Source organism: Salarias fasciatus, chromosome 6, assembly GCF_902148845.1.
Source record: "Salarias fasciatus chromosome 6, fSalaFa1.1, whole genome shotgun sequence".
Lineage (NCBI taxonomy): Eukaryota > Metazoa > Chordata > Actinopteri > Blenniiformes > Blenniidae > Salarias > Salarias fasciatus.
Window position 1 is genome coordinate 25897200 of NC_043750.1, and position 24915 is coordinate 25922114.

Sequence of the window (24915 nt, forward strand, 5' to 3'; positions counted from 1 at the left end):
AGCCTCCGTTCTCCTCCTCCTCCTCCTCTCACCCTCCTCCTCCTCCTTCTCTTTCCCCTCTCCTCTGCTCCTCTTCTCCTCCCGGCCCCCCTCCCAGCTCCCGCCGTGGGGTCTCAGCTCTCAGTCTCCCTCCCCCCCTCCCTCGCTCCCTACCTCCCCCGGGCGCTGCTGGGAGCCTCCGGGCTGCTGCGCCGGAGGAGGATGTCCCGCAGGGAGTCTCCGCCGCCGCCCTCGCCCCCTCCTCAGCTGGTGGGCGTGCAGTGTGAGGACCGGCCGGAGCGCGCGGAGCCGCTGTCTGACGCCGAGAGGGAGATCATCCAGGACACGTGGGGGCAAGTCTACAAGAACTGCGACGACGTGGGGGTGTCTGTGCTGATCAGGTGAGTTTGATCAGGATGGAGGTGGTTTGATGTTTCAGTGTTCCTGCTTGCTTGAGATTTTATGAATAAGAATGGATGCAAACGTCATCAGCCTCATCTGTCATGTTCCATAGAAATTCAACTCATCACTGACCTTCGATCCTTTCTTGTTCATGTTAGTAGATTTATTGCCAATAATATCCTAAAAACCTTGAATATCTGACACGCCTTTGTCCTCCTAAAAAGTTTTTATAAGATCTTATCAAACTTGTGTGAACCTGATGTCTTTGTTTGGGTTGTTTCATTCTTAGTTTTGTCTCTGGTTGGTTTTGAGTGGATCCCACTCTGATGGATGTGATGCCATGTCGAGCTGTGCGTCGCTCAGGGTCAGCATTACGCTGTGGGACAGGGCGGGGTGCTTCATGGGTAGGAGTGCTGCCTTGTTCTGTTTTGTTCTTGTCTGTAAAATCAAGCCTCTGTTGTCCTTGAGAGGATTTGGTGCTTTTCTGATTTGTCACACAAATAATGCAATGGAGTTGAAAAGAAATGTCATTGAGTTTTGCCTGATTTATATGTGAGTTTAGTTTTCCAAATGAAAACTCATTAATTTCACACGCTGACACACTATCCTCACCCACATGCTGCTTTCTTTATATTTTCTACTGGCACAGATAAAGTTTATGTCATCATATAATGAGGCTGGTGCCAAATTACAAGTGCTCAGCTTTCAGAAGAAGCCATGAACAGAAGATGCAGGTTAAGCAAAAAAATAACCCACATATTTGTTGTGTTACAGTGTTATCTTGCTGGAACATTTTCAAGGGAATAAATATTTGGTTTTCTTGCTGCTTCACAGGTTAATTTTATTTTCAGTCTTCATACAAAAACTGGCAGAGCAGATTTCACCTTCAGCTTTGCCTCTTCACCAAGCATTTGTTCAATCAAGCGTCATATGATTCGAGCTAGACGGTCAATTAAAAAGATTATTGCTTTCATAAAAGATGATAAATGCTTCCTGGGCATCCCATTTATATGCTCAATAAAACTCACAAGGTCTATAAGTCAATTATTTATCAGGGAACCAAGGCAGTACTCTGATGTGCTGTCTCTGTTCCCAAAAACCTGGAGGCCTGAGGAAATCTGTGGAAATCATAGAAAAAAAAAATCCTTTCTATGCAGCCACTGATGAATAGATGCTGCCTCACACCTGAACACATTCAACAAGAGCACTGCTTTTAAAATTCTTCATTACAAACTTTTACAGAAAAATGAGTGAATGACCACTTAACTTGAAAAGCTCAGGGTGAGGACTGGCCACTCAGTCATTTAGTCAGAATCAGTACTATTAGTCACTCAGTTGTTTGGATTTGGAGATGCTGCTAGTATTTTTAATGAAAACGGTGTGCCAAAACATTATGAGGTCAAATGTATTTTAAGAATGTTCATTCAAAGTTTAAAATTTCAGATCCAAAAAAATACTGAACTCCTGCTTCATACACATTGAGTTATTGATACATTTAAAAACTAAACACTTCATTACATCTGAAGACTGTCACTCATTTTGTAAAACAACTATTCAATTTGAAATCTGATCATTTATGTTATGAGGACTTGATTTGACCCTAGAAGTCTCCTCATTGTGACTGCACAAGCCAACAGATTTCTGTCATCGCAATGAGGGTTATACAAGCTTCTGTACGCACTCACACGCACATGCACACACTCACCAGTAACTGAGCTGTAACAAGTGTAGGGAAGGAGGGAACATAACATTCCTCTCATTACGATGCTGAAGAAGAGCTCCATGGTTCTCTCCTCCTCTCACTTGACACATCTCAGAAACAGTGCATATTTTGAATTTGCATGTTTAAATTTATTAAATGTAAAACAACATTCATTTTGAACTTTTTAAAACATTGTTTTTGGGATTTAGCATTTCGTTTTGTGCTCTCCTTTCCTTTTATTTAGTCGCAATATGTTCGTAAGCATCAAATTTGAACTTTTCAGGCAGTCAGATGATTCTCAGCGAAGCCTCCTTTGGATGTACTACTGGAGATGTACCACATTGGTTTTTTTTTTTTTGTTGTTAAATATATACGACAGTTATACTGACAGTTTTTGTTTTTGTTTTTTGTTTTTTTGGAGGGGGAGAGCCTGTAAGGGTATGCTAAAAAGGACAGAGCGTCGTAGGCAAAGCGACTGAGTGGAACAAACTGATTTTAGGTTTTGGGTGAAGTGAGGAGAAACCTCAAGGGAGACGGTGGCAGGGGCAGAGGACATCGTGTGTGGGTGTGTGTGCGTGTGCGTGTGCGTGTGCGTGTGTGTGTGAGTTGTGCTCTTATCTATGGATGACAGCAACAAGCTTAGGCTCTTAAATGCCTTCCTCCTTGTCTCTGTATTTGTTCACTTCTCTTTCGCCACTTTGCATTTCTCGGGTCTTTCTGTCTGCGAGGTTTTTTTTTCCTCTCCAGAAAGGTGACATCATTGTTCCTCTGTTATCTCAGTTATTGATCATGTCCACTAGAATCATTCATGTCATATCAGCTTGGCTCATTACGTACCAGTTTTTTTTTCACTCTGCTGCAGATGCCTATTGACAGTGAAGAGTATTTCATTGAAATGTCCTACATAATGTAACAGACAGCCAGATGGACAATGATAGTCTATAATTAATCAGTGCTGCATTAAGCAGCTATTTTCATTAAGGATTTAATCATACAAATGTCAAGCCAAGAACATTTTCTAGAACTTCAATTTCCCATTGACCTTTAGAGGTCCTAGAAACTGGATCTCAGTCCTCACTAATAATGCAATTAGTTCCCGTGAGTATTTTTAATGAAAAAAAAACTGAATTCTTACATAATTTAGAATAATCTTTTTCCTTTTTTTTAATTCCCAAGAGGATCCAGTTTAACGTCCTCTCTCCGAAACCTACAGTGACTTAAAGACATAACTGATCTCTTTTTATCCATCTGTGTTCTTTCTTTCTGTCTCCTGCTCGGAGGTGTTTCAGCCTGACGGAATGACCACTGTCACTATAAATAACAGATGGTAGGGCTGGCCTCCATCTCCCCGTTAGGTCAGTTTATCATTATTACCCATATCTATGGATGTTATACAGTAACCTGCATCGTTGTCATGGTAACATAGAGTCATGCTCAGAGCTGGCCCAACCCATTGTGGCACCCAAGGCGAGACTATGTGGCGCGCCCCCCTTCATCAGCGATTTACCTCTGCTTACAAAAGAAACTGAGCAACACTGTTTTTACCAGTGTTGAATATAGAAGGTAACATGTCCCCCAAATTACATGCTTAAAATAACATAAAAGAATCAACATAAAAATGATAATAGCTGGAAAAAATGACAAATCTGATAGATACATCTTCGCTCCTATGCATATGGATTTAATATACGATGTATTTTGCTTCTCATATGTATATTAGATTAGATATTTATAACTGTAATGTCATTACAATGAAATGTTTAACATGGCACGCAGGAATGCTAAGTTATGGAGTATTTTTATTATTGTTATTATTATTATTATTATTAGTAGTAGTATTTTTAGACAACATGAACTGTCACATGACCACAACTGGGAGGATTTAAAATGTTAAGCAGAAAAGCAAAGGGCATTTTGACTGACTATTTAAAGTAGGAAGAACTTATTTGTATTATGAATTGTAGTGTTATTAATTGGGTTTTTCCTTTACATTTGAGTTCATGTGAGCTTTTCAATTTAAGAATAAACAGTAATAAGTAGCTTCAGCTGTGGCGCCCCCTGGAGGCCATAGCTCCAGCAGCATTTGCCTATATTGCCTAATATGCCTTTCAGCTCTGGCCACACACCTATCATTTTATTAGGATAAGGCAGTAAATCCACCTGGTTGAATTTACCAATAGAATCAGATCTTAGAAACCACTAAGAAGCAGCTCATTAGTTGCAGCAGTTATGATATTTAACATGTTTTTAGCATTGCCTCATCTTTGCTCTTTGGTCAACAGAATAAAAACCCCAATTGTAATGAAAACACTGGACTTCAGTTCATGTGACTTGATGTTGGCTGTGTTCAAGATGTTAATTGACCTCAGTCAAGGGTGTGTGTTACCTCCAGTATTGTCTGCGACTGATACTGAAGCGCTTATTGAGACACAGCAGTGACCAGGAGAACGTCTTGTGAAATCATGGTTCTCATGAATGTTTATGTCTATTGTTTAGATACTGTTGTGGAAGTCACTCCAGCTAATGCACTGTGTTATCTTCCAGCCAGGTCATAGATTTCTTTCACTGAAAAAGATAACATCATTTCCTTGGGCAAAGGAAACAGCCTTCCCCCAGCTACAGGAGGATCACTGGCACCAGTAACGAAGTCGCTGCATTGGTCTGTCAAGAACATATAAAATGAAGCTCTTTTCAGCTCGGTCGTCTGCGTTCCTCCTTCACCTGTGGTCATGAGCTGAAGAATGAGATCACACATGCATGCAGTGAAATCTGACTTTCTTCACAGGACTGAGGATAAAATCAGGAGCACGTTCAGACAGAAAGGAGCAGCTCAAGCGAAGGCCACTGTTTTGAATGGCTCAGAGCTGATTTTCAGAATTAGAATCAGAATCAGAATCAGAATCAGAATTGTCTTTATTGTCATCGCAACAGGTTACCGAAGTTACAAGTGCAACGAAATTGCATGGGTTTTTAAGACGCCGAGGCAGCCAATTACGGTGCTCCGTCTTGAAAAGGAAACAGAGTTAAAGAAACTCAGACAGAGATAAGGGGGGGGGGACACATCAAAGTATAACAAAAGGAGGGGATTGTGGCAAGTAGGGAACAGTTGAGATCAAATTCTGGTTGTGACAGGTTATGATTAAACAGTATGCTTTGGCGGCAGTAGCTATGGGCCGGATAACGCATGCCGCCACACAGCAAAAACAGTGCACGGATTTCAGAATTGGCAAAGAAGCATTGCAACATGTGTGAGTTGTTGACCTGTCCTTTAAAGGTGCTGTCGGCAGGATTCCGCATCTCCGCCATCTTGCTTAGGGTTACCTAAGCAAGATGGCGATTTGACCCATCTAAGATGGCGATTTGAAACCCAGCACAGCCAATCCTGTCCTGTTTTCTCTGACATCACGCCCTTACGCAAGTTAAGCCCCTCCCACAAGAACGTGCGACGAACGCCCCTCGACCAATCACGGTTAAAGCCTCAGGGGCTCTTCTGATTGGTCAAAGATACCTGGAGCTGTCGAGATTCCTTTTCAGCTCAGAACAGAGACAGATGGAAACGCTGCGCCCTCGCGGTAGTGCAGTTATGCTACACTCCTAAAGGATTATCAATGGATACTCTAACATTTAATGTAAAGAAAACATAGAAAAATTAGCATTGACTAGCAAAATCCTGCCTACAGTACCTTTAAATTCCCCTGATCTGACAGATCAAGCAGGGTGGGACGTGCCAGGCCAGGGGTGTCAAACTCAGTCCCATCATCAGGACACATTGAGCCCAATATGATCTCCATGGACTGGACTAGCAAAATGATGCATGAGAAAAATAACTGATGTAAGACTCAGCAAGTCTTACATTGCTTTAGTATAAATAAAACATCAGACCATCCTTTTAACACACTACCTACAAAAAATATTTTTTTTGTCACGGTCACTTCTGAAAATCAAAGATTTGTTCATCCTTTAGCATATTTTCACAAACTCACCATGAAGGTTTGGAGGTCTCAGTAGAGCCCAAACCTCTCTAGATCTGGACTGTTGTAGCAGCAACAGGGGAACTTACTCTGATATTACGCTGACCAGTGTGCATTCCTGTGCGAAATTCAGCGAAATCACTTGGTAGAAATGTCTGAACCGCTGATTACTTCACCTCTGTGGGAGGCAAGTATAATCGTAAAACACTTGGCGAGGAGCGTGACCTCAGGCGTACGCCGGTCACATTCCTGTGCGGCTGAGGTCTTATGGTTAAGAGTGTCGCCCTACTTGTCCCGTGAGAATGCACATTTACATTTTCATGTTGATCCATCTGCCTGGATACATCAAGAGAACAGACAACGACAAAAAAACCTCAGCTGATCTCGCCAATGCGTACAAATGCAATTGCACCAACGAGTGAGAGCGCCCCAGGCGTCTGCAGAGCGCTGCATATGGTGGCTTTGTGGATGCAATGAAACCCCACACACTTCCAGACAGCATTGTTACAGCGATGGCGCTGACAAGAGGAATCCATGACATTTTCATTTGAGAGTGGAGGAATCTAGGGACACTTTCACTGGATTAAATGGAAGAATTTTGTGTTTGATTTCAACAATGTAAAAAAGCAAGCGGCATTTTAAAAAAAAAAAAACTGAAAGAGGCATTTTGAAATCCTGCAAATACAATATGATGGCACAAAATACACGTATGACATGGATTATGAAGTGTTTCTGTGTTAAAGAAGCAACAAGGACGTTCAGAGTTATGGTAAAAGACACCACTGAGACATGGGCCCATCTGCTTTTCAAATATCAGTTATGTTCCCACTGTCGACAGCGATTAACAGAGGAGCATCTTAAATCACTACCATAGGGGTTATATTTATATCCTTTTTAATTATCTCTCTGCGATTAAGCTGCCGCTGAAGTCTCAGAGTTTGGCATGTGAAAAAGACGTCCTTGAAATTGTAGCAGTGCAGCTTAAAAGTTGTTTGTGGCGTTGCCGCAATATATGGAAACACTTGCAGTGTAATCAGAGTGCGATTAACAAGCGCTGCTAATGGCGCTTCTTATCTCTGATGACTCAATTTAAATGCAGAGTCAGGTGCAGCGTAAAACACAATTACTTGCTCGGCCCTGGACAAAGCATTTCTCCACCCATATTGATGTAAACACGCTGAAAAGTATGTGTGGTGTATCTTCTGTCCAGCTTCAGCATGAGGGCCAAAACACGAACACAATAAAATATTAACATAATGGGATGGTAAAAATAGTTAAATGAGAGTAGAAGGCACTGAAAGTAAAGTAAGTAAAGTATAAGGTATTTTCAGGCAGATGTTGACTTTTGAAAATGCTGAACTTCTCACTATTTTCTAACATGCACACTCCTATTTTATTTGTTGCACAGAATAGCATATTTTAGATGTATGGCATTTCAGAGTATTTTTACTGGGTCTTAACATACTGTATGTCAAGAAAAAGTTAAAATAACATATCTTTAGGTAACTCCTAGTATTTCAGTGATGGCCCTGTAAAGAGTTAACAGTAAATAGGACAAAAACTGAAGGTATTTTTGTTTGCACGTGCCTATTATGAATCTGAATGAGACACATGCAGCGGAAAGATAAGGAACTACCATTTCACTGTGCGCCGATGCCTAATTACAAAGTAAAAACGTTTTGCAGACAATTGCCATTGTTGCTGTGGCATCTTTAAATTGTTTACACATTTTAAATTGTGAAGCTTTTGTCCCTTTAAATGAGATGTAATTTGGTTCAAGGATTTGCCGATGTGTCTTAAATTATAGCGGCACAATAGTCACCATGCCGGTGCTCATTAAGGGTCCGCATGTCCTTCACAGGCGCCGGCGTTTCTACACTGGAACACAAGAACAAAAGAAAGTTTCCCAGAGCCCTGTGATGTGCGCCTCGCAGTCATTTCCAGCCATATATTTTTAATTTTACATATTGCAAACCATGACTTGGCTACAGGGGATTAAACCTTTATCGGTTTGGTACAAGAGGACGAGCACAAAGAGGGCAAGCCTTTCTTTGCCAAAGGAGGAACTATCAGAGCAGAAGCCTGCATTTCTTTAAGCGCTGCAGTTTAACTTTCATGTTTGTGTAAGCAGAACAAGAGCTTGGAGACAGTCTGAATTCCTCCTGACGCTGAGGGAAGGAGTGCGTACGTATTGTGACAGCTGGCAGAGCCAAGTTATCAGCCCTCCAGGCAGGCTGGGTCTTGTGCGTCTAGCATGACACAGGATCTGGGATGTGGATGTGGAGTAGCAGGGCGGCCCAGGGCCAGACTCTGACAGGGAAACGAGCAGAGGGGCAGCTCTGGTTCGCTCCGGCATGGGCGACACTTAAAGTGGGTCAGAGCAGGAGTGTGTGTGTTGCGCGTCTCTACATGTAAATCCATCTGTTTTAGTCAGTGTTTGTGTATTTCTGTAGCTCTGTATAAACAACCTGACTTTGCATTGTCAGTGAAAAACCAGCAACACTTAATCCATCAGATTTAACCACACTCCCCTCCTGCTAAACTGGAAACTCTCTCTCTCTCTCTCTCTCTCTCTCTCTCTCTCTCTCTCTCTCTCTCTCTCTCTCTCTCTCTCTCTCTCTGTGTGATGAAAACTGTCAAACCCTGAATCAAAACAAGTCTTGGTAACAAGACACCCACAAGACAATTTACACTTTCTGTGTTTATCTCTGCGCTCTCATCCACCAGGGTGGTTTAACAATGGAATTTACTACACCTGCACCTAAAATAGCTCTGGTTATGCGAACCACGCACGGCTCACACACAGCCCAGAAACATCAGGGATGAGTGTTGTGTTATTCCTCGTAACAGGTCTTAAACTTACAGAAACAGTTTAAAATAATACATTTCAGGTGAAGCTTGGCACGACAGAATGAAGCAGAGAGCTACGCTGCTTTTCTGTCACAAGCAAAGGAAACGACGTTCGGTTTTGTCACTTGAATTTTTTTCTACTAAAGTCATCAAATTCAGAATAGAAATTCATGATATTTACAGAACTGTCTCAGCTTTTTATGTGAAACTGGTATAAGGTCATACAATCTTATTTATTACCAAGGCTATTTCCATTGCATTTAGTATCAGAAGCACGTTGGTCTGCTAACATGCAGTTGTACCTTGGGTTTTTTTTTTTTTTTTTTGGAAGTGGGATTACACGGCGATCATGGGAAAGTTAATGTGTTGAAGCAGAAAATGAGTCAAGCCTGAGGACTTAAGCAAGTGTGACTGAGTCAGAGCATCTACAAACCTGCAGCTCTTTTAGTAATCAGCAGCTATTCGTGGTGGTCCAAGGAAGACAGCGTTATAATTTATGGGTTCATTAATGCGGGAGTGCAACAAAGGCCGGCCCTCGTGATGCTTTTAGGTTTTGATAGAAAGGTGGCATTAATTTATTGTGAAAGGAGAGTTAAACAGGAACCTATACATGATATTAGGCAAGTGATCATAATGTTGTGGATGGTTAGTAATTTATTCTGTCATTGACAAAAGGTCAAAACAACCATGGCCACTAAATGTCTCAAACCGTTTTAGTTAAATGATTTAAAAAAAAAAAAAAAGTGTTTCTATCAGAGTTACACTGTACATGAACTTTCAATTACTGCTGGATTGTGGTATTGAAAGGATATTTGTGGGGTTTTTTTTTTGTTTTTTTTGTTTTTTTGATAAAAGAAGTAAAAGACTTCAGTTCAAAAGAATGCAATTTGGAGCCAATAATTTTATGGTAATTATCTGCCTCCAAAAATGTCATTACTTCACGTCAAAAGAGAAATGCAGTGACTCTTTTATCATATGAAGTATTTTGTTTACTTCGGATTAGTTAGAGTGCAGGAAAGCCACTTTATTATCCTCATTACATGTTCAGGTGCTTTTGAAGGGAGATAAGCTGCTTCCTTCATGCAGCATGTTGTCAATATTAAATGTAACACAAGATTACCGGTCTGAGGTTTCGGACAACTTTATTCGTTATTTCTAGTCTACAAACTGAGGGGGACGACAAATGGAGCAGGAACGCTGTACATACATACAGGTTAACTATGAATCATCCAATCATTTGAAAAATATTGCATGTTGTTCATGCTGGAAGGTAAGCAGAGTATTACTGAACTTTTAAGTGTGTGGTGCTTTTGTTTCAAGCAGTGTTTATCTCTCTACTGCTGTATGACACAGCACGAATAAAAGTGTGTGCATGACTAGTGATTTCTTCTTCCATGTTTTATGGGTCACAAGCATCCAGGAGTGAGTTACTGTGCTGCAACCCTCTGTACTGACGAGCAGTCTGGAAAAAGTGTAGTAATATTGATTTTGCCACATAGTGAGGGACAAAAAATGGCTGAACAGGCAGACCAAGGTTATACAGTCTGTGAAAATGTGCTGCTTTATCGACAGTCTGCAAATTAGCTGAATATTTTTAATGATCTTCATCAGTTTAAAAAGGGTTAACAATGCCAGACATAAAGAATAAATATGAATTTAAACAACCAACATGAGTAAAGTGCCAATATATTTCAAGCCCACTTAATTCATGTAATGATTAAAACAAGTTTTGATCATCTTGAAAAGGAAAAAAATGTTCAGATGTTTGCAAATCTTTTAAAGTAAAAAGTAAAATACTTTATCAATAATCTTGATGGCAGAAACACTTCACAACAGCAACTAAATGTTGCGACAGGGACAAGAAAATACAAAATAGTTGGTGGTAGTAATAAATAGCAATAAGGTTATTTGACACCCAGAGGTTAGAGATTCAGAGGGTCGTACTAAAGGGTTCAGTGTGTGAAAAACTGGATGTAAACTGGATGTATCAAGCTGATTCACTGTTATGACATGCCAAGGATGACATCTGGTCGAGTTGGAAAATAACGTGCGTTTAGCTCCAGTGTCTTCATGAATATGGAATACTGAGCGTGTCTCATAAATTGCTGGATAGCAGTTTATGCTAATAGCTTAATGTACCATGTGATTTACATGATTACGTGATAACCTCTTGCATTGTTTATGATTGCTCAGCCTTCAGTTGCTCAGCCTGAGACGCTGCCGTTATTGAGATGAGAGGCATTTCTACAGCTGGCTTGCCGCGGGTATTGTCCGTGGACTTTACTCTAAGGCCACAGTTAAACATAGCCAGGTTTTAACCAAAACTGATATTTCCCCCTCTACATTTTCAAAAATAACATCATTTACCCCAGTTTTTTTTTTTCATTCATTTCCACAAACCCTTGTTCAGAGCTTCTTGAGCATGCCAAACCTTCAGGCGGCAGTGTAACAGGAAGCAGAACGCCATGTTCACCCATCAGAATCCTGAAAAGTTGACGCTAAACTGCTGATATCTGAGCAGTTCAAATTTAGATATCTTGTGTTTGGCTATAAATAGCACTTTTAGCTGAAAATCATGGAGTTGAACCTTAAAATCGTGCAATCTTCATTTGTAGAGCTCGATATTAACGCTTGTCTGATCGTCCTGGATAAGTTTATTTCTTATTTCCTTATTTTCTTATTTATTTTATTTCAGGCCATATCAATACAATTTAACACAAAATTGACACATTTATAAACAAAACTTCCTGAATGATACCTGAAAAGGAGTGGGAAGAAGAAATACTTGTTTTACTCCCACCCCTGTTGTGGGATGCTAATTGGTTTCGTAAGGTGATATCTTCCTTTGTTGTGTTTGTTTGCAAACTGAATGTGCACGCTCCGTGTCTTCCTCTCCATTTTTGGTCTACTTCTGTGCCAGAGTTACAGCGCCACCTAAAGGACTGGAAGATGTTGATGGCTTATGATGATGGCTTTAAATCAAGTGCTGCACAGTATTCTTTTTTTCAGTTTTAATCGTCAATTTGTTGTTTTGGGATTCCATTCATAATGTTTATAGCCCAAAGACCTTAATAAAACATCATGGCTGTGGTCTTGAACCAACATGCAGTTTAAAAAAAAAAAAGGGTTGGGGGGGGATAGCACATTTTAAAAATAGCGTTAAACAGTAAAATTACGCTCTCATCGAATAAAGTTCAATTTGATTACCTCAAGAGAGAAACAATTATTCTTTATAATGTTTGGTAAATGTCAGTACCAACATCTGCAGATCTGGCAGGGGATTCTCACAGCTTTGAACATGCTGCACATCTTTTCAGTCTCCCTGATGTTTTGCTTTCTCTTGCCGTCTTTCAGTTTGGTGCACTCGCACACGCGGAATTAGATACGCTCAGAAAATTAAACACCACTTTTCTGCACACCTGCATCCAATTACACTAAAAGAGTCTGATCAGTCCTAACTGCGGGGTCTCATCAGCGCTCCTGCACTCTGAAGGTTTCTGTCGGGAACTTCCTGTCACGCTGATGGCTCAGAGGTGAATTACACACTTTATAGACTGGGAAAAAAAGCAGGCGTGAGTCGGTAAAGTGCATCTCAGTCAAAACCAAGGAACAGATTGATGATTCAAATTACAGCATGCACAGCATTTGAAGATTCCAGGATAGCGTCTTCTTTGGATGACATTTCGGCAGTAAATGGTACGAGGCAGGAAACTTTGCAGCCTCAGGGCGATCGTTGGTTCGGTTTAGATGCTGTGCTGCTTGTGTGCGTCTCATTATGACAGATCTTCGCCGGCTTTTATTGCCAGCTTCTGATGGGATTCATCCCATTTTGCCCTAACAGATGTCAAAGCTGCCATCTTGTTGGTTTTATTGCCTGCAACAATTCAAAATAGTTACAGCTATAAAACCTGGAGGCATCTTTTTTTTTTATGATTATTATTCCGACGCCCCTTTACTCCTGCTGCCTTTTCTTCTGTCAGGATTTTAAATTGTCTTTTTCTTCTTACATTCTTTGTGAAAGTCCTCCGGAAATGGAAAAGGCTGACCCGAAAATTACACACAGCAGGAGCATTTCCCTCTGCTCATTTGTATTTATTTCTCTGACTTGTCTCGGGCCGAGTGAAAGACTCGTCTCGGAGAAGAAATCTAACATTTTATTTGCAGGCCAGCAGACGCTGGATTAGGTGACAAGATATGAAAGTAAAATGAGACAGGATTGATCAGGGACTTCAAAAGAAAAATTGTTTCAAAAAACAAATTAATCCATTGCTTATATTTTGTGATGTTGATAAAATGAAACTAGGCTTAAGTGTCTGTTAAGTCATATATAACATGTAAGTGTTTGACTGATAATTTTGGACTAAAGTCTGTTCCTTAACTTTAGTCTGTTGTTGTTGCAGTGACAGTAAATTACAATATCACAGTAAAATTTTAATAAGAATTAGATTAATACACTTTTTTTACATCATTATTTAACAAAGAATCTCATCCCTCAAGAAGAACCTGCCTCTCAACAGAATCTGGGATGTCTACATTATGTTAGATTTCATTTGATATCTGAGTATTGAAACTATTTTTATAGAAGATAAATGAATCATTACATTTACATTTCCAGCATTAAAATCACTGATCTGCCACATTTACATTTTAAATGCTTTACTTTAAGAATAAAAAAATGTCATCCATACTATTTTATATCTTTCTGAATTGACTAAAAATATCCAGATGGAAACAAAATTATTTGTTTGTTCTCAGCGTCTTTCATGAAGAGCTTGTAGTTTTCAAACTTGAAAATCATAAAGGTTCTAATTGTGGAAGACTGATCAATAACAATTTTGTTTTTTTTAATCCAAATATTCTATTTTAAAATGTTAAATTAGGGGGAAACTTTTGTTTGATGACTATTTCAGGTATTGTGAACATGTTGCAGTTGTGTCGTAAAATTCTATATTTTATACAAGTGATTCCAGTGAAACACATTACAAGCCCATCTTTTTTTCTCCATTACAAGAGAGATGTTTTGACACACATAAAACAAACTCACATAAGGTTATGTAAAGTTATAGTCAGAAGACTTATCAGAAAGTGCTTCAGTGTCATGTTTCACACAATGGTAAAGAAAACAAAGACAACAGCTTCAGTAGATGAAATGTCGATGGTGCAGAACAAAGCAACTGTTTTTTGTCCTTATTCTGTACAAATTGACGAGTTGAAGCGCGATGAAGGCCTAGAAATGTAAATGACTGTCTGACTTATACTGATGGAGAATTGATCTGTGAATACAAAGTGCAATTATGTTTACATCCAGATATGAATCTCAGAACTCTTAATGAACAGAATCTAACGAATTAATAGAATGGAACGTGGCATTCTGCCATAAAGTATCAATACGATCATGATGGAGAAGGCAGTGATAAACTGTTACCAAACAACAAAACATGACATTTTGGCTGCTGCAGGTAGCTTACATGACTTCTAATGTGTGTTCTGCATGCATGAGTCATCTAAAACAAGCTTTTCTTTCCCAGTGTTATATGTTTAGCTTTGTGGCGTTGGAAAAAAGTTGTGTGATGTGTGCACATCCAGCCTCTCCAGCGTTTCTGCTGTGACATGTGAGCATCCATTATACATACCATCAACGCAGTGTTGTGTTCAGTCAAACCCACCTTGAATGTGTTTGAATTTTCAAATAGTAAGTAGTGGGAAGTAGAAAGAAAAAGTTAAATAGTAAAAAACTATTACCTCAATTGTATTGATTTGTGTGAGCACAATAGCTTAAATGAGAGATTCGATGCAGAGAAACATTTTATTTCGGACATATTGGTTCTCAGTTGAGCTGCGCCTGAATGCACCTTCATAAACACTGTCAGACTGTTTAAATGCAGCAGACATGAATAGAGACTCACAATAGCTGGACACTTGCCTGCATTTCTCATTCACCACCTCCATTACACTAATTATTATTGCAGATAACAACAGGGAAAAAAATAAGCCATACAGAAAATACTTTTCCTCTGTGTTGCATCAAACTCTGCTATTCTGGTTTGAAGGAGGAAGAGGAATGTCACTCTCTGTTCGGAATAAAAAAAAATTACATGCAATGTAGCAATAGGTAAATGCCATCCATGTCTGCAAATGATGCTGAATGTCAGTAAGGCCTCAGATTTCATGATTTATTTTATTGTGCATTGGAACTGTTTTGTTTTTTGCTTTCATTTTTAGTCATATTTGAGTATATTTTATACACCTTGCTGCTTTTTCTAAAGGAATGCATAATTTTCTTCAACACAAATTGCCATATTATAATTTTTGGACACTTTGAGAATTAAATACTAACATTAATTATTATTTGTAATTAAGTACACATCAGGGACTGTAGTGCAGTAGCATGGATGTAGCTTTTTCAACAATCTGATTCTTTAGAGGTCTCTTGGTTCAGGAAATAAGATTGTTGCCAGAAATTTGCTGGTTTGAATCCCTCTGCTGACAGTGGGTACCTGAGCAAGGCATGGAAATGGGAAGGTGAACACATACATACTCTGCAGTGCATTTCTGAAAGGATCAAGATTTAATTTTTTTTGTGAGATTTGTAATATTTGACCTTTGACCTCTTAAAACTTGCCCACTTCAGTCTGAACATGATTGAAACAATCGTGATAAAAACTCTCCCTCAAGTCAAAAACGAGCCACAAGTGAGTTCAAGGTGACTTTTGATCTTTGACCGCCACAATCTAATTTAGTAATCTCAGAGAGTTGACATGTGTTTCTGGATTTAAACAAATTCCTTGAAGGCAAACCGGAGATACCGTCTTAACAAGAAGGAGAAAGATACAAACAACCTGACATCGTGATGTCTCCAGCCTCGGGCTGTTGTTCAGCAGAAGCATGAAATGAAGCACATTTTTCCTGGTGTCACACAGGACAAAATGTGGGGTGGACAGAAAGTAACGGAAGAGGTGGGGATGTGTTTACCATGAGGACTGCCTCAGCTCGTTAACTTATGCAAATTAGCATGAAACACAAACAGCTGACGCTAAAGGGAAAGTCTTTTGTGTTAAGAAACCGTGAATATTAAATATTGTTTGCGCCGGGCAGACAGTCGGGGGGTCACTGACGTTATCAGAGATGCGTCCTGAGGGGACGCGGAATGTCACCGGGGGAAGCGCAGCTTTCACATCAATACCTTGAGCTGAAATGGCGACGCTGGTGGCGGCGCTGAATTAAAATTCATGGGATCATTAAAGTCAATGTTTGTCCAGACCAAAGCGCCTCAGAGAAAGGACGCACAATATCATCAGCCAATATTAAAAATGAATTATTACTGTGGGCCTGATGCGAGGATTTCTGCCAACATGGCCGACTGATGAAATGACTCTGCTTTCGATGCCGGTTTGATAAAAACTGCTCTGGTTTGAGCTTTTCTCGAGAAGTGGATTGTCCAAGTCTGTCTAAGATGTCTAAGAATCAATATCAACCTCATTATCTTTCATTGTTGCTCAATAGTCAGCTTTTCACTATTATAAAACTACACAATTTTAAATGTTAGGACAAAAATACAGCATTTTCTGAACCCGTGTTTCCTTTTTCTCTCCCTTTCTTTAGGTTCTTCGTCAACTTCCCATCAGCCAAACAGTATTTCAGTCAGTTTCAGGACATGGATGATCCTGAGGAGATGGAGCGGAGCAGCCAGCTTCGGCACCACGCCCGCAGGGTGATGAACGCCCTCAACACTGTGGTGGAGAACCTCCACGACCCGGAGAAGGTGTCGTCGGTGCTGGCCCTGGTGGGAAAGGCCCATGCCATCAAGCACAAAGTGGAGCCCATGTACTTCAAGGTCAGTGTGGAGATTCACTGCAGGGAGTCGTGTGGTTTTGGACGACGACACAGACGGTGTCCTGAATTATTGCTGTCAAGCACTCTGTAATGTGAATAAGCAGCTGTTTAATCAAGGTTTTTTTTTTTTCTTTTGCATTAAAGTAGGCTTTGACTCCTCAAAAGACAGTCAAGAGATTTTCTCATTACTCGCCTAATATCAGAAAGGAAATTGAACTCTCTCTCAGACCAGAGGAATCAGCCCTGAATTGCTCTTGTCTGTTCATTTTATCTTTAATGAAGCAATTACCTGCAACGCTGTAAATACTGTAAAAGTGTTGTAAAGACAGAGTAATGCATATTCCATAGAAACTACACTCCCTGTTAGATATTCTCCCAGCTGTTCAGGGACACAATCACTCAGTTTGTTGCAAGTAACACAGTTTATTAGCAGTTTATTGACAGAGGCTGAGCTCTGTGGTGCACAGAAGGAGAGCCAGATTCGATCCCAATGACTCGAAACCATGACCGTAAATGAAAAAAATCAGTCGAGGCAAAACTGGGATAAAACTTTACAATTAGGTGACACCATCTGACAACACACCGCAGAACACTCACACATGCAGAGAGTGGACAAGACAGGCGCGCATGAGCAGTCATAACAGGGCTGCATTGATTATATTGATAAAAAAAAAACACACACAACCATGACAGAGTTTAACTATAATTACTTTTTTACAAAACATACACGTCATAAGCAGTTTATTTGTAAAGAGAATGGATGCTGAAATCATCTTAAGGTGAAGCAGAGCCAACATTGCTGATTACATGTGGAGGCAGAAAAGGACCCGCTGTTTAATATAGACCATGAGGTTACATAACTTCCAGTGTGAAATCCAATGTACTTCCCTCCTCATCTGATGGAAGTGGGAAATATACAGCTTCCCTCTTCAAGTCTTTTGACTGTTTGCATTGAAATGCAGCTGTGAAGAGAACAAATTTGCAGCCTTTAAGATACGTCTCAGGATTGAATTGATCACTTGTGAAATGAGCAGATTTGTCTCCCTGAGTATTTCCTGAATTCTTAGCCATCGCAATGAAGCTTTTAGCTTATTATAACATATTTCATTACTGTTATCATGACTGACGCGCTCATTGAAGGCATGAAACAACACATGTACGTCATTGTTGCAAAAAGATTTGCCAGAGTGATTTTTGTCATTGTTGAGATTTCACATAAAAAAAATAAATAGTGATCTCATTGGTCATGTGAAGCAAATAAAAACTGCCGCACTGTGTTCGACTGTCTGATCAGCCATCTGTTTACATGTTCTGGTCTGATGGTAAAAATACCAGTGTTAATGCAAGAAAAACACTATCTTGTCTATTCTGCTTTGCTCTGGACCAAAAGATCACACCACAAGCTTACAATGAAATTAGTGATCATTACTAATATGAGTGGCTTCTTTTGAAATTAGGAAAGTTAATTTATAAGTCACTTAAATTTATAAAAAATAGAACTTTTGGGAAACAGAGCTACTTTGTGTGTCAGTGAATTCACTCATCAAGTTAAACATCACCATGTTGTTCAGAGGAAGCTGCTGTCTCAGACGCACACTGTGAGGGCAGGTTGGTGAAAACGTGTAATCCAGAGGATTTCAATATTTGAAATTCTTATTCCCTTCTAATCCAAACTGTAGTGGTTTGACTCTTCATCTCACCTTGCTCATTGGCCAGAGTTTCTCCCACTGGACGACTTTATACAGCGTGGTCAGAAACTACGCTCATCCTGGGGTGCGACTTGACTGCGATGGAGTAGGCCGTGTTTAGCTTAAGCGCTCCTCAAACCTCTACTAAAAGCAATATTTTTCAAACATTTCTCTGTGCAACTTTGTTACTTTACTGTAACTCCAAAGAAGGCTGGATCAGTGCAAATGGATGAATGGAAATGAATTTGTGGAAATATAAATATACTGGACAGGAGAGCATGAGGCCCAACACCTCTCCGGAGCAGGATATTTCCAAGAGCCCAGGTGAGAAGATGCCACCTCGAGCTGAAACCAGTGTGATGGACGAGGAGAGCTTGAAGTCAGAAATCCTTCTCTCACTCAAAGCGAACATTTCAGCGGTAATAAAATCCAAGCTGAAAATGCCCTCACTGAGGATTTCGATTTCCTCAAGAGTGAGCTAAAAAGAGTGAGGACAGAGATAATCAGCAACACCGCGGCACTGAAATCCAAAATCGACCAAATGGAAGTCGGCATCAGAGAGGATGAGGATGGATTCTCAACATGGTCGGAGGAGGTTGATACTCTCCAAAAAACAGTGAAGACAGTGTGTGATGGAGACGGAAATGGCGAAACTTTGAGACAAGTGTGAGGACATGGAAGAATAAGGAGGTACAAACGTTGTTACCAGAGTGCACTGAGGCCCTGAGCCGCGCACCCAGCCCCTTTTTGCTATGTTTTGAAGGAGAACTGATCATCATTTTCCTTGCCTACACCCCGGCTGTAGCCAAGGTGACAGGAAGTCCGATATGGAATAATGTTTCCAGCTCAGAGTCACCTTCAGAGGGGAAACCGCGGCGTTCACGGATCCAACCAAGACGAGGGCGTACATGAAGATGGACATTATTCCAGATGTGGAGGCTGGACAGAGCCCTAGATATAAATTAGTACCTGTTCTGACTTCGCGGTATATATACCTCGCTTGCACTGAGATGCAGAGTGCATTTAGATTCTGAAAGATCATTTATTTCAACGCATGTATCACTTTTTTCCTTCTTGTTGTTTTCTACAAGAGAACTTAATTTCATATTTCGATGGGTAGATAAACGTTTCTGTTCAACTACAAGTCTCAGTCCAAGAGAGTATCCTGATTTGCATCTCCATAATTATTTATACAGTATTTTTATGTTCATTAAGAGTTGTAACACCAACTTCTGCTGAGGTTAGATATTCAGTATTTTCTATGAGGGCCCGGCAGGGATGTTTAGTTTCATATGTGTGTGTGAATGGTAATTCTGAATTATAATGTCCCTGTCAGCGACTCATAATTTTCTTTCATACTTACAACTGTTGTATGTTGTAATCACCTTGTCCATGTCGGCGAGGGGAGGTGGACTCTACCTGGGCCATTCTACAAACTGAAAAGATTTCGTTTAACTTTTTTGTTTGAATATGTTTTTTACTGTCCTTTATGGTCCTTGGGTTTTGTGTGTGATGCATATTCCCTTGTGCATGCACTGTGGCCAATATGATCGGAGGTGACCAGAGATTACGGCATGTATTTGGAATGTAAAATTCATGAATCACCCACTTAAAGTGGAAAAGGTTATTTCGCACCAAAAACAGCTTAATGCAGACATTGCTTTTCTTCAGGAGAACCATATAAACTCAAGCAATCGTCCTCGGCTTGTCAGACGATGGGCTGGTCAAGTGTTTCTATCTAATTTTCACTCAAAGTCTCTATTTGTTGCTATTGTGATTTTTGTATGAGGGATGTTTATTAAAAAATAAATAGATGTAATGGTTCTGTGTCTTAACTAATCTCTGTACATTTTAAAGTAAAATACATTGTTGAAAAAAAGAAATTTTCCTCATCCAAAATAATTGTTATTGGCAGTACTAGTAGTAGTAGTAGTAGTAGTAGTAGTAGTAATAGTAGTAGTAATATTGTATTAATAGCAAAAGCAGGGTTGTATTTGGCCCCTAAAATACATGTCATCTTCTGAAGGAACTTATAAGTAGAGTTTGGGCTTAAATTCTTTTAGAAACGGTTTTCATTTAGTCCATTTCATTGCCCCACGCCTCTGCTAGGAAGGATTATTGTTTCACTGCAGTAACTTTCACTCCCTGCCTGTTTGCCATGTTTAAACCAAACTTTCTCTCTCATTCCGTATCCACCACTTTGTCTCTCCTCACCTCTGTTGTTCTTTCTCTTCTGTCTGCTTTGTCATTTCCATTCTTTTTATATGGCCTGTCCACCCACCGCTTTCATGTGCTGCACTTATCATTTTCAATTCTCACCTGTCTCGCCCACTTTTCTGAAACACTGGAATAAATTCCTTCCCCCCCTTCAGTCGCTGTGCTCTCACTTTGTCCTCTGAATACTTTTCCTCTGCATTACTGCCCTGCTACTATCTCAATAGAAACAAAGAGCCTCTGCCTTTGTTAATTTGGGTTTCAGCTGAAGGCCGCAGGTTTGGTGCTGCAGGATTTTCTGCCCTTCTCAGGAACTTTGAAATATTTCTCAATTCTCACTGAATGCAAATTGATTAAAAGCTCTTACACTCACTACTGATTGCATTTCATATTTCTTATTAGAATTGTCTACACACTAATGTACAAAAATAACCAAAAAAAGATTTATACAGCTCTGAACAGACTCAAAATGAACAATGGCTTGTTTTATTTCAGATTAGCATGACTGAATATTCTATAGACACACATGAAACACACAAGTTTTTCCATGAATTGTAAAAATGTGGAATGAAAATGTTAACAAAAATCACATTGATGGCAAACAATGAGAGTTTCATAGAAAAATGATTGCAATTACAGAGAAATATTTAGCATATCTATATATATTTAGCACATGTATAATACATATTCATTATATTTCACCATTAATAGTTGTGTATGTTTAGCTTCTCCTGACCACACATCCCTGGTTGGATTAGTTATTTCAACATTTTATTTTGTTAAGTTGACTTCTTAAAGTATCTTTAACCCTCTTCTCAATTTAAATAACAGCTTAATCATTAATGTTTAGCTTTCAAGTGTGGCTGTTCCTGTTCCTGCTGAGAATTATACATTCTAAAAACTGATCATAGCTCTTCTAAAATCTAAACATTGTCCTTTGACAAAACTTTCAACACGAAGAGTCTATTGTAGTGCAAAAACTGCTGTGCTGTAAAATCAGTGAGACGCCTGGTGCTGTGTTTCTCTCTAATCAAGCTGCAGCAGAGATCCTTCCGTCTAACTTCTTCACTGCTTCAACCGCATGATCTCAGCTAACTGTTGGCTGACACAAAGTACATCTCCACAGGACAGACTCAGTGGCACAGATGGCCATACACTCCTCACACCTACAGTCACTTTTCAACTCACCAATTTAAATCCAACTAATTAGTTCTGTGCAGAGGCGGAGCGTGGGTCTCGGTACAGAGGAGGCAGAGCATTCTCGACGGGCCCTTATGATAGTAACTTTACCATTCAAACAATACCTCATGCTACCATCAAACAACACACTAATGCTCACTTTTATTGAGCCAAGCAAACCTATATGCCACAGAAAGCAGAATAAAGTCACAAACCAGTTCACAAACTTGTTCTGAAGAACAAATACACATATGCGCGCACACCCACACACACACACACACACACACACACACACACACACACACACACACACACACACACACATACAAATGCAGCCTGACAGCTGTCAATCTCAGAGCGTCCGCTGTCCATGGTGCTGAAAACTCAGAAAAACACTCACTGGCTAAATCTGTACCATCTTTGATACAGCTTAAATATAAAATGAACACAGCTGGTCTGAAATTACACAATCTATTCAGATAGATATAGACACAGCTATCTATATGTTTTGGAATTCACGTATATTAGGAAAAAAAATAATAGATTCGGCGGTCTCTTATTGTTGAGAACAACACAAGGCACATTCAAATAGGCAGGTGTTTAAGACCACAGAATTCTGATAAAGATAATATTTCTGAAGGTTTCACTGACTCACCAATAGCTCTCTCTGTGCTGGTGCCCGCAGTTCAGTTGATTCCTCCATAAGCCTTGAACAAGACAATCCAGGTAACTTGGAAAACAACGTTCAGAACTTTGTACATGCTGTGGTCGTCTTTTAAAGTTTTGCCCTCGGCAAACCTGCCGACCGCTTTGTCCTACCGCTAGCGGCTAACATAGCCTCGTCTTCTCGCGGCCATGGTGCGGTGTTGATGAAAAGTAAGACGTTAGTTGATGACAAGAAGCAACCAACTTCTCTTTTCTCTCTTTTGCTTTTCTCTTGAATGCGCCACATTGGTGTTTTGTCTTCTCCATTTTTGCTGTTTAACTTCCCCCAAAAGAGTTCAGATCAAGTGCAAAGAAAAAACTTGTTCATGCGGCACAGCCAATCAGCCAACAGCTCTGATGCATTCATTGACAGTCGTAATGTAAGAATTGGCAAATTGGAGCCCACAATCATATGCGTATACCTTCTTGCGCACACTGCCCATTTTATTATAATAATTTATTTCCGATTAAATGTGAACACATCATGAAACGGGGCCCTATGACCTTGTGGGCCCTGGGGCGACCGCCCCCTTGCCCCCACTCTGGCTCTGCTACAGGTTCTGTGAGAAAAAAAAAAAATAGAGAAACAACACGTTCACAGCCAACATGCAACCTGAACTGGAATCGGGGACAAGAGTGCAAACCACTGTACCACGTAGCCTTCCTGCTGATTCTTTTCATGTTCTCGATGTGCTCTGCTTGTTAAAGCTGTCGTCTGCTACAGCGCAGCAGCTCTCTCACTACCCTGACAGTTACCGGTTGGTTAATTGGTTTAAAAGAAATGGTATTTCTAGCGAGGAGGTGTTAAATGTTTAGTTGACTAATTGTCCATGTCCTGACTGTATACCAATGACAAGACCATGATCTCATTGACACACACACACACACATGCAGGCATACATACACACACTCTGCCGCCTTACATTCTCCCACTACTGAGAAAGTTAGATTTCAAGACTTCTTTCCTTAAATTTTCATGGATGATGGATTGATCAGACTGTGACTGTTGAAATTGAGCAACTGACTTCCTAAAAAAACCAAGAATACATCACGCAGACAGTATAATACAACTTCTTTATTTTGCAAAAAGTCCATCTTAATGTATTTTTTACTCTGTACTGCTGTCTTTAATTTTGTAGTGCAACGTATTGTTGCTATCTTTTTGAGCAGTCTTCAGTATTTCAGTATTTGCGTCGACATAAATCTTAATGGAGGCTGTAACAATTTCTATAATAAAGTTTCTTTCTCTCCCTCCTTCCTCCTCAGATCCTGAGCGGCGTGATGCTGGAGGTGTTGTCCGAAGATTTCCCAGAATTCTTCCCGGCGGAGGTGCAGATGGTGTGGACCAAACTGATGGGGGCGTTGTACTGGCACGTGACGGGGGCCTACACAGAGGTGGGCTGGCTCCAGGTCTCCAGCTCGGCGGTGTGAAGGACGGGGAAGAGGAGCACGGGATGGAAGGAGTTTCCAGTGGACTTAATGAGATGCGAAACTTTGTGTGTTTGTGTGAAAGATGGACGCAGAATGGAGGGGAGTTTGGTTTCACAGAGATGGTTCGGATTAATGTGGTAATCTGAGCAACGCAGTTCTTCATTTCGGTCGTGGTTCGGCGCTGAGCTTCTTGGCTGCACCTCCCAGAGATCAGCTGGACTCCAGACGATGTAGCCAGACATCATTTGACTCTTCCGCTGTTAGTTCTAGCTTATGTAAGTGGTGCTTTTGGTGTGTGTCTTTAGCAAAAGAGGCTATCACTGCTAACTATCCAGTAAACACTTTTTTTGTGTAGCATGAAATCTCTTTTGAACAGCCGTCCAGTGTGTAGTGACCCCAGATGTTTTGATGAATCGGTGGGGTGAGTCAGGTTTCTGTCGGCAGGCCTGTCAAGCTTTGTAATCCCCCAAAGCACAGAATAATCCTGAAACAGGAGCATCTTTACATCTTAAATTTATTTAGATTTTTTTGATCTTCCTTTTAACATGTAGATTATAAAGATTTTTTTTATTGTTTTGATTGTTTTACATTCTAATTATGGTTTATTTGTGTCCCAAAACTGGTAGCATTATATCCCACATTTATAGTCTTTTTGAATAGTTTTAACAGCAGTTTGAAACATTCTTTTATTGTTACATATCTGGAAAAATTCCATATGTTTTACTGAAATCTCAAGTTATGAAAAGCAAAAAAAATTGAAGCTTAAATTAAAACCTTCACAGTATTTACAGCTGCTCTCTTACATAGTGCAGAAAACATTTCTCACCATCGAAGTCTCAGAATGTGGCATCAGGAAGTTGCACAGAATAAAAAAAAAAGATGTTTTTGGAGAGGAAAAAAAAAGAAACAACAGGGAATAAATAAATTATAATCACACACAAAACTTCCAGAGCTGCGTTGT

At 40.1% G+C, this 24915-nt stretch overlaps 1 protein-coding gene across 1 annotated transcript; it reads left to right on the forward strand.

Annotated features, from left to right (window-relative positions):
- cygb2 (cytoglobin 2) lies at positions 1 to 23970 on the forward strand. The gene is made up of 3 exons (XM_030094695.1): positions 1 to 380; positions 16507 to 16738; positions 23790 to 23970. Exons 1-3 carry the CDS (start codon positions 202 to 204, stop codon positions 23952 to 23954), a joined length of 576 nt encoding a protein of 191 aa, XP_029950555.1. The 5' UTR covers positions 1 to 201; the 3' UTR covers positions 23955 to 23970.
- The last annotated feature ends 945 nt before the right edge of the window (positions 23971 to 24915 follow it).